This window comes from Bos taurus, chromosome 7, assembly GCF_002263795.3.
Source record: "Bos taurus isolate L1 Dominette 01449 registration number 42190680 breed Hereford chromosome 7, ARS-UCD2.0, whole genome shotgun sequence".
Lineage (NCBI taxonomy): Eukaryota > Metazoa > Chordata > Mammalia > Artiodactyla > Bovidae > Bos > Bos taurus.
The window spans coordinates 43,436,435-43,450,016 of NC_037334.1; the positions used below are offsets into that span (position 1 = coordinate 43,436,435).

The 13,582-nt window shown below is 55.1% G+C and overlaps 1 protein-coding gene and 1 non-coding gene across 4 annotated transcripts; one reads left to right on the forward strand and one right to left on the reverse strand.

Annotated features, from left to right (window-relative positions):
• Window positions 1–240: 240 nt before the first annotated feature.
• LOC112447653 (U6 spliceosomal RNA) lies at window positions 241–347 on the forward strand. Its single transcript, XR_003035832.1, has one exon. It is a non-coding gene; the product is annotated as a U6 spliceosomal RNA (small nuclear RNA).
• A 2,599-nt stretch (window positions 348–2,946) lies between these two features.
• On the reverse strand, window positions 2,947–13,312 carry R3HDM4 (R3H domain containing 4). 3 transcript variants are annotated; one of them, XM_005209307.5, is made up of 9 exons: window positions 12,319–12,462; window positions 11,622–11,693; window positions 7,081–7,235; window positions 6,584–6,708; window positions 6,087–6,210; window positions 5,695–5,780; window positions 5,152–5,237; window positions 5,015–5,070; window positions 2,947–3,939 (listed from the first exon to the last, which is right to left on the reverse strand). In XM_005209307.5, the coding sequence occupies exons 1-9, from the start codon at window positions 12,399–12,401 to the stop codon at window positions 3,836–3,838; spliced, it is 891 nt and encodes a 296-aa protein (XP_005209364.1). In that variant the 5' UTR covers window positions 12,402–12,462; the 3' UTR covers window positions 2,947–3,835. The 3 variants fall into 3 exon arrangements, with proteins under 3 accessions (XP_005209364.1, XP_059744364.1, NP_001040013.1); NM_001046548.2 differs by lacking the exon at window positions 11,622–11,693 and having other exon boundaries at window positions 2,949–3,939; window positions 12,319–12,453; XM_059888381.1 differs by lacking the exons at window positions 7,081–7,235; window positions 11,622–11,693 and having other exon boundaries at window positions 12,319–13,312.
• Between the last annotated feature and the right edge of the window lie 270 nt (window positions 13,313–13,582).

Below are 13,582 nucleotides of genomic sequence, written 5' to 3' on the forward strand. Positions count from 1 at the left end.
CCGCTTCCGGGGTAATTTGCATGCGATCGTGGCTTTCCAACAGCCATCTGCGTTATATTTGGTGGAAAAAACAAACACTTTCTTAATTAAGTGAATAATTCCCTTAGATTAAGCTGTGATTGCACTAGTTTCGTAAAGAAAAGGGGAAAATTGCTCGATTGGGTTTTAATAGAATTCACCCTCAGCGAAAAGTATTTGATTCTTTCTACTATAAATAGTTCTGGCGTCTCTGTGTTGTTCGTGCTCGCTTCGGCAGCACATATACTAAAATTGGAACGATACAGAGAAGATTAGCATGGCCCCTGCGCAAGGATGACACGCAAATTCGTGAAGCGTTCCATATTTTGGCTTAATTTCACGATGTCTAGCCAAGGTGTTGTAAATCGCTCATAAGCAAGCTAACTTAACCCATCAAGGGCCGGTAGAATTAGTCTCCATCCTCAATTCCTGCTCCAAAAGCTATCGGACTCTCCCCAGTTTGGAAGGTCTTTTCCATAAAGACAAGGGATTGATTGCAGGGGAAGGGTATGCAGTCAGCAGGCAACACCTGGACAAAGGTCTGGGGACCGGGCTGTCTAGGGACGCGGTGTGTGGAGAACCCACACAGCCAACCAGGAAGCTGGACAGGATGGAGTCCGCGTGGGTCTGGAGGCAGCCTGTGGGCTTGCCCTGGGCCCCACACCCGTGCCCTGACCCCAGCCGGTGCTCTCAGTTCAATTCAGTCGCTCAGTTGTGTCCGACTCTCTGCGACCCCATGGACTGCAACATGCCACGCTTCCCTGTCCATCACCAACTCCCGGAGCTTACTCAAACTCATGTTCATCTAGTCGGTGATACCATCCAACCATCTCATCTTCTGTTGTCCCCTTCTCCTCCTGCCTTCAATGTTTCCGAGAATCAGGGTCCTTTCCAATTAGTCAGTTCTTCGCATCAGGTGGCCAAAGTATTGGAGCTTCAGCTTCAGCATCAGTCCTTCCAATGAATATTCAGGACTGATTTCCTTTAGGATTGACTGGTTTGATCTCCATGCAGTCCAAGGGACTCTCAAGGGTCTTCTCCAACACCACAGTTCAAAAGCATCAGTTCTTCGGGGCTCAGCTTTCTTTACGGTCCAACTCTCACATCCATACTGGAAAAACCCTAGCTTTGACTAGACTGATCTTTGTAGGCAAAATAATGTCTCTGCTTTTTAATACACTGTTTAGGTTGGTCATAGCTTTTTCCCCAAGGTCAAGCTTTTTTTCCAAGTCTTAATTTCATGGCTACAGTCACCATCTGCAGTGATTTTGGAGCCCAAGAAAATAAAGTCTGTCACGGTTTCCATTGTTTCCCCATCTATTGCCATGAGGTGATGGGACCTGATGCCAAAATCTTAGTTTCTTGAATGTTGAGTTTTAAGCCAGCTTCTTCACTCTCCTCTTTCACTTTCATCAAGAGGCTTTTTAGTTCCTCTTCTCTTTCTGCCCATAAGGGTGTCCTCCGGGCACTGGAAATTCAGTGCCCTTGGCAGGTGGGGAAGCTTCAAGCTGGTTATTCGAGTATTAATATTTCTTTGTGTCCTCCTAACAAGCCCTTGGGAGTTCCATTATTTAGTATCTACATGTAAAACTTTTTCAATGCCTGTTAAAATAGAAGACACCCTTGTAGCTCAGTCGGTAAAGAATCTGCCTGCAATGCATAAGACCTGGGTTTGATTCCCTGGGTCGGGAAGATCCCCTGGAGAAGGAAATGGCAATCCACTCCAGTATCCTTTCCTGGAAAATCCCATGGACAGAGGAGCCTGGCGGGCTACAGCCCACGGGGTAGCAAGACACGACTTAGCGACTAAACCACCACCAAACCAGGATAAAGCAGGAATATACCAAGAAGCCCTGTGCATCTTGTAGCAGCAGAAAGTAAGGCCGTTTCTCAAATAAATAAATATAGGGGTGCCTCACTGAGACCTGTACACAAGCCATTGAAGGGGCTCCCAGAAGCCAAATCTTGAACACTCTAAGCAAGAAAAAGGAATATTAGATCACAACACAAACTAAAAAGTAAATGCCCAGGCATCCGTACTGATAGAATTGGCTAAATAAATACTGAATACACAGGGTGAAAGAGAAAAATCTCTCCTGGAGAATTTTCAGTAGTTAACATGGATACTCCACCTTCAGACACTTGGAGATCAGCAGAGGTCAGTAGCAAGGATCCCCATGGAAAGCAGGGAGCTCTGGTGTGGCTCCATGGGAACAGCAGAAAACTCAGGCTAAGGGGCCCTGCAGGACACACAGCCAGTCCCAGACACACACAGATGGAAAACATGGGGGAGGAAGCCATATGAAGACAGAATCAGAGGCTTGAAGGATGTGGTCACAAGCCAAGGGAGGCTGGAGCCCCTAGAAGCTGGAAGAGGCAGGGACTGGACCTTCCCCTGGAGCCTCCAGAGGGAGTAGGACACTGGGACACCTTGATCTTGGACTTCTGACTCTAGAACTGGGTGCCAATAAATTCCTGTTTTGTTTTTTTGCCAGGTCTTAGTTGCAGCATGCACAATCTATTTCCCTGACCAGGGATCGTTCCCAGGCCCCCTCCATTGGGAGTGCTGTCCTAGCCACTAAAGCACCAGAGAAGTCCCTCAAATTCCTGTGGTTTTTAAACTGCAGTGTGGTGTATTGTGTTCAGCCACTCGGGAAGCTCACACAAGTGACCTCTTTGGAGGTCACACAGGTGGCAGGTGGAAGAGTTAGGGTTTCAGCCTGGGCACCCAGGAGAGGACCAGCCAGGGCAGCATAGCCAAGAGCCAGGATCTCCTGGCAGAGTCTTCACACACACCTGCCTCCACCTGGGGTCTCACTCAGCACTAGCCTTCTCCTTAGGCCTGCATCCCTCAATGACCAGGACCCAAGGGCATCGTGAGTGCCTGGAGCATCCCCAGCCCTGCCCCAAGGGAAAACCACAGCAAGAGACCAGAGCACCAGAAATTTATTGAACACTCTGCTTTTCCCAAAGCACAACTAGCCACACCCACGGGGGTTGTGGGAGGGAGAGAGTGGGGCAGTCTCCCAGCCCTGCGCTCCTGTGCCAGGCCAGGGTGACCAGCAGGAGGACACCTCAGAGCCAGGCTGGGGGCGGAGGACACAGAGAGGGGAAGAGGACAGTCTGAGGGTGGAGGCTTCTGTCTGGAAGTCCCACGTCCCTAGTACAATGGGAGAGGGGTGTGTAGAGCAGATGGGGCCCTAAGGGCAACCAAAGGGCACCAGGAAGGCAACACACATTCTCCAAAGAGGGTGACACATTTTTTAAGATGAAGCTCCTGTCCTGGGTCACCGGGAACACACAGGCTCGAGCACGCACACACACATACACAAAAATGTTACACTCCTGCGAAGAGGGGCGCAGCCCCAGAGACCCAAGCCAAAAACTGGGAGAGGGTCAAGCAGGGACTGGAATGAAGCCCCCCGATTTATCACTTGGGGTGAGTTTTTGGTTTTTTTTCTTCTCAAAAGGGATATGTAAAAATCCACAACAAATCATGCCAAATTCATTAAGAATGATAAAAACCCAGCCTCTCCCTCCTCACTTGAGCATCACACGGGGCCAAAATCGCCCACCGAGGAAGTGGCAGGGAAGTGACCAGGCCGGGTGCCTCCTCCCCAGTCAGAGCCCGGAGGCGGATAGCTCAGGCAGCCCAGCTGCCAGCTTTAATCTGGAAAGCTGGGCGGGGAGGGGGCGGGGGCCACCCCAAGGGGAAGAGCACATTTCCAAGGCAGAATTCTAAAAATAATAAAAGATATTTGAGCGGATGGTACTGGAGGTCTTGGCGCTGGGGTTGGGGATGGGGGTGGGGCCGCCATCAGCTGCGCTGCTCCAGGTAGGCGGACAGGAGCAGCCCTGGCGGCAGGAAATCCAGGTGGCGATTGCTGACCTTCATCTGCCGCTTGCCCTCCAGGTCGGCGCCTGCAGCGGAGACAGGTAAGATCGGGAAGAAAGGCGAGGGTGCTGACACCCAGAGACCGAGCCCTCCGCCCACCCTGAGGGAGGGTTCCCGGGTGAGTTAGGTTGCCCCACCCCCAGGTCCCAGGGCAGTGTATTCAGCAGCTCCTACTTCCAGCCTGCCTTCCCTCTCCCATTACTTATCCCGTGTCCTAATGGCACCCAGATGTACTACTGAGACACACTGGCCCAGTGTCAAGGGGACTAAACGAGGGTCCTGCCCCTTTGGTCTCCCACCCCCTCAGAGGACACTCCAGGCCCTGGGTGACTCAGTCCCCACTGACCTCCCTTTTCCCAACTCGTGTCACCCCAAAACCTGAATATAGAGGTACATAACCCAAGCTAGGCCCACCTCCCAGCCTCTGCCCTGGCTGTTCCCTCTCCCTTGATCCCCATATTCCAGGGCTGTTCTCCTATGTTCAGGCCAGGGTCCTACTCTGGCAGAGAAGCACCCCCAGCCAGCCCCTCCATACCAAGTCAGTGGGAACAAAAGCAAGTGTGGGAGCTACACCTCCCTCAGAGCCATCCTGAGAGGAATCATCTTGGGGTTGCCATGGAAACTGTCTCCTCTGCAACTCTGGGCAGGAGACATATAGGCCTGGAGAGTATGGATGGGATGCCAAGGGCCACGAAGGGCCTGCAAGGACCCTCCCTGGGGGGACTTTGTCCCAAGAGCCTCCACACTGAAAAAGGGGGTGCTGGCCCCTGGAGGGGAGACTTGCCAAAAGTCACACTTGTGGCACTGTGGAGGTGGGCTACAGCTAAGTGAGAACTCTACAGACACTGGGGTCCCCTCATTTCATCAGGCCCCTGAAGATGCAGACAGAGGCTTGTCTGTGTCCACAGCATCATCCATCATGGGGACAGAGGTACAGGAGCTGCTGTTGAATTAAGGCAGCATCCCCCTGTTACCTTTGTGCTCATGAGGTCCCTCCTCCCCTGATGCCTACTGCTGGGTGAACAGACTCCAGTAAGCCCAGCCTCAGTTTCCCCAGGACAGAATCAGCTAACTGGGGCCCAGGGGCCACCAGGTACTTACTGGCTGAGATGAGATCCATGTACTGGCAGATGGCGTGAAGCAGGAGCCTCTCAAAGCTGCAGAGAATGGGTGGTGAATGGCCTGAGCTTGGCACCGTGGGAGGGGGGTGCCCACTGCACCTGCCCCCACATATTCACCTGTTGTCCAGCATGGCCGTGTACACGGCCTGGGGGGACACAGAGAAAAACCTCAGCAGCCGCTCCTCCCAGGTCTCCAGTGTTTCCTGTAGGAGAGACAGGTCCAGCAGTCAGGCCAACTATGGCACCCTGGCCCCCCAAATCCATGCCAGCCTCTGGAGCCCAAAGCCTTGGGTTCAAATGTGGCCTCTGACTCACTACATGAAGCTACTTAACCGTTTCCAAGGATACCAGGCACTTAGACATATCCACACTTTTGAATGTCTCAGCCTTCTGCCTGGTGAACTCCTACACATCCTTTAGTACCCAATTTCCTTGCCCCTGACGCTCCCACCCTCAAGGAGAGCCCTAAACCAGCCCTGAGTCCTGCACTCTGATCACACTGGTCTGTATCCTGCCCATCTTCTCCATCACACCCCGTTCACTGGGTTTCTGGTCTCCCCTCAAGGCAGCCCCCAATTAAGAAGCTGAGAAAAAAGGCCTTCAAGAAAGACCAAAGACAAAGAGAGGCAAGAGAGTACAAGGCCGGGGCCTGGTACTCACCATGGGAATACGGCTCCGCTTGAGGACAGCTCGCAGACGCCTGCTGATGCGCTGGAAGCACTCCCGGGGCGTATAGGCCGGGTCCTCTGCGAGAGTCCGAGCAGTGGAGGCAGATGAGGGAGCAGAGCCCCAAGCCCCACCCACACACGAGACTCCACCCCACCCACACTGGCCCGGCTCACACCGGGGTCCTCCCATCTACCAAGCCCCACCTATATATCAGACTCCACCCCGACTTGTTCTGGTCCCACCCCCACACCAGGCTCCTCCCTGCCTGCCCTGGCCCCACCCTCTCACCCTAGGCCACGCCCCCACCCTCTGACACCCCTCCCCCCCAGGCCACGCACCCATCATGCCTCTGACTGCCACTTGCACCCTAAATCCAGACCCACCTCTCCGCCGGTCTTCCCCGCGGGTAGGCCCCCTCCTCCGCGCCTTGCTCTTGCCCTCATCCTCCAGGTAGCGGAGAACACGCTCCTGCTCCTCCCCTGAGCGGTTCATGAAGTCGTTCCAGATCTGGAAGAGAGGCAGGCAGGCCCTGACTGATAACTGTGCACTCTCAAGCCTCAGTTACCCTATTTGGCCAATGCACATGGTGGGGCCACAAGCGCACGGAATTACTCCTCGTGGACACATTTGACCACTGGGTCAACAGTTTGTGGATCATCTGTGTTGGGGGGTGTCAGTATGGACCAAATACATCCCCAATTCTGTCAGTAATTCCAAGGTAAGCAAACGAACCTCAGGTGCTGGAAGGTTTTGGGGTGGAGGGGTTGCTGGCCTCTTGAGGGAGACCCAGGGACGTTCATCAAGGAACCAGAGAGGGTTCAGTGCAGGCAGTGCTGGTGGTTTGGGGGAGTGGGGAGCCAGGCAGGACATGGGGCCCCACCTCCACATAGGTCTCATTGCTGCAGGCTTCTGCAAAGATGCCAGGTGCCGCGGGGGGTGCCAGGTCCCCATCCTCTGGGCCAGGTGTTGCTCCATCTGTCTCCAGCAGGGTCAGGAGGTACTGTGCTAAATGGAAACAAACAGTCTCTGGGCTGGGGGTCACCCCAGGCTTCATGGGGTCCAGAGGCCCATGTTTCCTCCCATCCACCCCACTTCTATATTTAGGGCCTTTACTCTCCGGCTCACACCAGCCTCCCCTCCTCCACACTCCAGCTGTCTTTCCCAGAAGACACAGGAACCATCCAGCCTCCAGAACTCCTCCTACATCGCCCTGGCTTGGCTTGTTGAATTCCTACACCACCTTTACGGCCCCAGCTCCAATGCCCAGAGCTTCCTCACATTGTCCAGCTCAGGGCCAGGCTCAGATAACAGAACATGCACGCCATTGCTGTCTGAGGCCTAGGAGCCCCCAGGAGGCGCCCTTCGACCCCTGCTCACTGTTCTCCAGGCGCTGGAGGCTCTTCCGCCCCTTGGCCTTGGGCACGAGGTCTGAGTTCCGCACAGCCTGGTTGATGAAGTGCTGCTTCCGCCGGGAGGCCGACAGCCTCTTCACCTGGGAGCTGGCTAGAGCGGGCAGGCAGCCCGGAAGGGGCCTGTGGGTCGGGTTTGGGGTTGGGGGGCCAGTCCTCAGGGCCAAAACAGGCCAGGACCCCCAGGAAGAACCCTACCATCACCACTCTCTCACAGCCAACCCCAGCTTGGTTTCCCTCTGCAGTGGGAAGCTCACCCCCATTGCACATGGAGCCCTGGACCCTTAGAATGTCACTGTGCCACATCGCTCAGGAGGCAGATACCACTGAGGACAGATGAGTAAACCAAGGCTCACTGAAGGGAAGCCACACATTGGTGGGGGCAGTGAGGGGGCTGAGGAAGCTGCTCCCTGTGCTCCTGGGCTTCCAGGTTTGAGCTGCAAGCCAGTGAGGCCCGCGTCTCCTTCCTCTGGGAGTTTCTCAAGAGATTTAATTTGATGATGCATTCCTACCTGCCCCCCCAACCCCCAGCCTCTGACAGCAGGTAAACCAGAAAACAGCCCCCAGAAGCTAAGGCGCTACCTGAACCCACCTGCCTTGTGCCCCCAGAGCCCCCCTGCTATGTGCTCAAGGCCTGGATGGGGGAAGCAGGCAGAGTGGCCCCCTGTGAGCACAGGTACTAATCCTGGAAATGGAAATGGCAGGCCTCCCACTGGGGACCTGAGGGCTAGGCAGTAGGTGGCTTTGAGGGAGGGAGGGGGCAGGAATTGAATGGAAACTTCCTGGTAAGAAGCTGCAGAGCTGTCATGATCAGCCCCTGACTATGGGCTGAGAGGAGGGTCCCATCAGTCTCAGAAACCCTCATGCTGAGAGGCTGATGGTAGATTCTGAGCTTCGGAGGGTCTCGGGTGCCAGAACTCCCCCTTCCTCCTTGCCCTAGCCCACCAGGCACCCGCTCTGTGCTGGCTGTCCCCCACCCCAGTGGATTCCCGTGCCCCAGGCTCCTCGCTTGTCACTCCCATCTCCTTTTGCCTTCTGTTCAAACCTCCCCAGCCCCTCACTGCTTTCTTCTCCTGATGGCCACAACTCCTACCTCCCTGCCTAAAACCCACCATGACCTCCAGGCACAGGTAGGGTCTGGTGTCCAGTGCACCCCGGTCTGGCATACAGCAGGTGCTCAGAAAATAATCACCCAATCAGGTCTCCAACAAAACTCCATGATTCCAAGACTGAGTAGAACCCAGAGTCCAGAATTTCACCCAAACTTTCCTGGTGTTTGGGTGATCCCAAGACACAAATTAAAAACAGCAGTGTGAGTCCTCATGCACAAACAGCTGCTAGAAAATGCCATGAAGCCCTAGGATATGAAACAAGGTGCCTCAAAGAGGTTAGGAGTGAAGGCCATGCTTATTAAGGCTTATACATATATAAGTCCTTGAAAGGAAAGCTATGACAAACCTAGCCAGCATATTAAAAAGCAAAGACATCACTTTGCCAACAAAGGCCTGTATAGTCAAAGCCATGGTTTTTCTAGTAGTCATGCATGGATGTTTGACAGTTGGACCATAAAGAAGGCTGAGCACTGAAGAACTGATGCTTTCGAATTGTGGCCTTGGAGAAGACTCTTCAGAGTCCGCTGGACTGCAAAGAGATCAAACCAGTCAGTCCTAAAGGAAATCAACCCTGAATATTCACTGGAAGGACTGATGGTGAAGCTGAAGCTCCAATACTTTGGCCACTTTATGTGAAGAGCTTTCTCACTGGAAAAGACCCTGATCTGGGGAAGATTGAGGGCAGGAGAAGGGGGCGCAGAGGATGAGATGGTTGGATGGCACCACTGACTCAATGGACATGAGTTTGAGGAAATTCCGGGAGATAGTGAAGGACGGGGAAGACTGGCATGTGGCCATACATAGATAGGGTCGCAAAGAGTCGGACACAGTTTAGCCACTGAACAAAACAGAGTCCCCAGCGTTAAGTTTTTGCCCTGGACAGAAAGGTTGTTACATCTTGATCAGGAAGCAAACAGGCTGATGAGCCCCAGCCCTGTCTCCTGAGATTGGAGTGGGGCAGACTTCATGGATGATACTATATGTTAGGCAAAAATCTATGGAGAATTAGCTGATTGATAAATTAATCTGGCATAAGTACCCATCAGTGGAGACACACAATCAGCGGATAGGATTCACATACTTTCACTACTGGGGCCTGGATTCAGTCCCTGGTCAGGGAACTAAGATCGCACAAGAAGCACTGAGCAGCCAATAAGAAAAGCAAAATAGGAGACTAGCATGCAGGCAGAGGCAGGGGTCAAGCCTGGTATCTCAGCCTTGAGCTTTAATCCCAGCTATGCTACTTCATGATATGACCCAGAGCCTCAGGTCTCTCTCTGCAAAGAGGATAAGAATGGCCCCCTGCCAGTCCAGGAGGGGCACTCAGAGCCAAGAGAAACCAGGACACACACCTCTGCTTGGTTTCCTCCTATGACTGGGAGCTCACCCCCTGAGCCACAAGATTGATCACAGCAACATTCCTGGTTAAGTGACAGTCCTTAGTTAATCAATCACTGTCACAATAGGAGCCAAATACTACTGTCCAGACAAGACACCCTTTATTCAGATTTGCAAACCAAGGAGCAAAGTCTTTATCCCAAGATCCCACAGCTGCAAAGAGGGCAGCTAGGAGAGGATGGGGCAAGTCAAGTCAGCACATAGCCAATGACTCTGAGGCTGGATGTGACCTTCCCGAGGCCCAGGCACCAACACCCCAAGCTCCAGATTCAGCCGTGGCCTCCTCAGGGCTCTGAAACCTGGGTCTCCACCCCAGCAGCTGGACGCATGCCAGGATGGTGCCTGGTAGGGCTGATAACAAGACCACATCCGGCGGGGAGCTGTTGGGAACATTAGAGCTGGGCAGGGCTCAGGGAGAGCTCAGGCCCTTGGGGTGTGAGGCTCCCTGTTACCTCAGGACCCAACGTGGAACCAGGGTTGGAACCTGGTCTGAGCAGGACCACTCCCAAGCCACCAGCCTCTGCTTCCCTCTGGGGCCACAGTGGGGCCAGGGGCTCAAACTCAGGTCTGGTGGGCCCCTCAGACCACACCCCACTGTGCTAAGATCCAACTGCTCCCTGCCCTGCTCCACCACTACCTGTGGCTCCCCAGCACCCTCAAGGCAAGGCTCAGCCCCTCCCTGGCCTGGCAGTGCACTTGCCTGGTCCCACTGGGCTCCTGGGCCTTGCTGCTCTCTAGGATCCCAGCACCTTCCATCAGGAGCCTTGGGGCTGATAGCAGGGCATCCATGCCCCACCCTGTCTCTCCCTTTCACTCCCTCTGCTCCAGGCACTGAGTCCTTTTACTGCATTTTAAACCCACCTCAGGGCCTTTGCATGTGCTTAGCCTCCTGCCTGAAGCAACCTTTTCCTGGTTCCCAGTCTAGGCTCAGAAGTTACCTTCCTGGTAACCACCCCGCCCCCAAGCTGGCCCAATCAGCCCCGTTTCCGGCTTCACCAGTTGGCATCGGCAACCAGCTGGCCCTCACACTTGTTTACTCCTGGTTCTCACCTCCTTCACTAACCCCAAATGATAAGGACAGGGTCCCTCTCTACCCCTGCTGGGCCCTCAGCACCTGGCCCCCAGCAGGTTCTCAAGAGCTATTTGTTGAATGAATACCTGAACTTCTGTTTATACTCACCCAAGTGCCAGTTCATTTGGGTGGCCAGCTTCCCTGGCCACCCAAAGAGACCACTTTACAGACGGGGAAACTGACCACACAGACAGGCACCTGAGGTTTCCTAGACCAGGCAGGCCTCGGGGAAAAGTCTACACCTGGCAGGGGCCAACATCCAATAGGGATGGACGGGCCTGACGGTGGGAACAGCTGCTAAGCCAGGTTGGCCCCGGGGAGGACAGAGAGGCTCCTTTGCCTTCCCCAACTCTGCTCCCCAGTTTTGAGACTGGCCTTTGACATCCCCTCCCCTGGGCAAAAATACACCTTCTCAGGCACCAGCCCCTCCCCCAGGGACAGGCCAGAGAGGAACCTACTTCCCCAGCAGGAAACCAAGGAGGGCTCAGAGCGGAGGTGACTCAGGTTGGGGTGGGGCTGACTGGGGAGCAAACCACCACCCCACCCAGGACACAGAGGTGAGGAGGGTGGGGACAGGTCAGAGGGACTCTGCTGTCAGGTAAATTACCCACTTTGGGTGGTTAAGGCCCTTTAAAAGGGGGTAAATAACCACATCTATAGACACCGGTATACCTTCTGGGTAAATAGCAGGGTGGAAGTAATAACACCAAATAAAAAATACAATAAAGCAATCATAAAATACCAAAATGATAAAATTATTTTAAGACACCTACAATAGTATGCTATTTAAGATAATTATCAAAGAACAGATGGTCCACTTTTCTGGGTACCTCCAACCGCAGGGTCACCGACCCCAGCCACTCTGAGACGGGGCCCGTTGTTCCATTTTACAGATGGGGAGACCGAGGCACAACAGCGGGTACTAACCTGCCCAGGCCGCTTGGACGCCCATGAAGGAGCAGAAACGGAACAAGCAACCAGGGTGGACCGCGGGGATTTCTGCATAAATACTCGGGTTAGGAAGAAACCTACGACGCCCCCCAACCCCGGGGGTGGGTGGGTACCCATATGGGGTCGTCCACCCGCTTCCAGTCTACATCCCAGGACACAGCCTCGTGTTAACCGGCTGTGTAAGACCCCCTTTCTTCTGGGTGTTCACCCGGAGAAAAACAAAGAGCGCGTCCGCCTGGAAGTTGGGGGCAGACAACCCCGACGGGTACCCAGGACCGGTGCTGGGTGAATCCCCAGCTTGGAGACACGAACAGCTGCTAGTGGGAAAACTCCAGATCACCACCAGCGCGGTGACGGGTACATCGCGCGCAGCGGCAGCGCCTCCCCGGAGCCGGCTATTCGGCGCCTGGGACCCCCGAGGCTCCGGGACTCCAGCGCCCGGGGCTCCGCAAACGCGGACGCGGGGGTGCGCCCCTGCACTCTGGCAAGTACCCAGGCGTGACGGGGATGGGGTTTCCCCAGGAACACCCTGTAACAACAAAGCCCCTCGCCACCTAGCTCCACTCGAGTGGGGTACCCCCAGGAAAAGGGGCGGGGCGGGGGCTGCCGCCCGCGATGGGTAAGGGGTGGGGGCCCCGGAAGCGCGCCCTGCCCGCCCCCAAGCAGCGCTCACAGCGTCCGCCGCCCGCCCGGGACGACCCTCGCCGCCGCCGCTGCTTCCTCGGGACCGGCCTCAGGGTTCTCCAGAACGACCATAGCTTGGATTCCGCCGCCGCTGCTGCCGCCGCCGCCCGGCAGGGCCTTCTCTGGGCCCGGCAGGAAGTGACGGGCGCCCGGAGGCGGGCTAAGGCGGAGCCTGGAGGCTGGACACGCCGGGCGGAGGCCCGGCCACGTCCCGGCCAGGCCCCGGCGGCGGGCCGGGGACACCCAGCCCCGAGGCAAGGACGGGGACACCGAAGCCCCAGCCCCAGGGGACACAGCGGCCCCCTCGCCGCTGCCGGGCTGTGACCCCTGCCCCCGGGGGACAGTGGGGAAATTGAGGCCTGGGGAGGGAGGCAGGAAGGGGACGTCCTTTTCAAATGCTTGGACAGACCTAGTGCCCCGTGCCACACACCACCCCACCCCACCCCCCAGCGGCAGCAGGGCTCTCCTTCCACCAGCCCCCTCCGGGAACCTCCTTCAAAGAGCAGCCTCCGGATCCCGGCTGAGCGCCTCAGTTTACTCTTCTCTAAAGATACAACGTTGAAAGGACTGATGCTGAAGCTCAAGCTCCAATACTTTGGCCACCTGATGCGAAGAACTGACTCATTGGAAAAGACCCTGATGCTGGGAAGATTGAAGGCAGGAGGAGAAGGGGACGACAAAGGATGAGACGGTTGGATGGCACCACCGACTCGATGGACATGAGTTTGAGCAAGCTCTGGGAATTGGTGATGGACAGGGAAACCTAGCATGTTGCAGTCCATGGGTTCGCAAAGAGTCGGACAGGACTGAGCAACTGAACAAAACTGAAAGATACAATACGGACTTCTCTGGTGGTCCTGTGGCTGAGACTCCTCCAGCCAAGTGCAGGGGTCCAAGTTTGATCCCTGATCAGGGAACTAGAGTCTGCTTGCCTCAATTAAGACCTGGTGCAGACAAATAAATAAATAAATAGAAAATAAACATTAAAGAAAAAAAAAGGAACAAAGCTGGCAGCACCTGTCTTTGCCTTTTAGAATTTATTCATTTAGCAAATTCCCACTGTGACTGGGGTAGGGGCTAAGCTCTCCAGACCCAGTGGTAATCAAACAGACCCCTTCCCCTGTGTGGGATCAGGAAAAGAGGACTTTTGGAAAGAGGACAAGCATATGCAAACGTGAGAAGGGTGTAGCAGGCAGAAGGAAGTGTCAGTGTAAAGGTCCTGGGGCATCCAGATAGCCAGAGCAGGATAATGG

What these genes read in the sequence shown, in the direction of transcription:
- R3HDM4 (XM_059888381.1), bottom strand. Translation starts at nt 13,111, where the DNA reads ATGGACTGCAACATGCTAGGTTTCCCTGTCCATCACCAATTCCCAGAG. An exon ending in CCGGGCGGGCGGCGGACGCT is followed by an intron (nt 6,709 to 12,318) that starts GTGAGCGCTGCT and finishes GTTTCCATTTAG; the next exon opens with CACAGTACCTCCTGACCCTG. An exon ending in GCAATGAGACCTATGTGGAG is followed by an intron (nt 6,211 to 6,583) that starts GTGGGGCCCCAT and finishes CCTCTCTTCCAG; the next exon opens with ATCTGGAACGACTTCATGAA.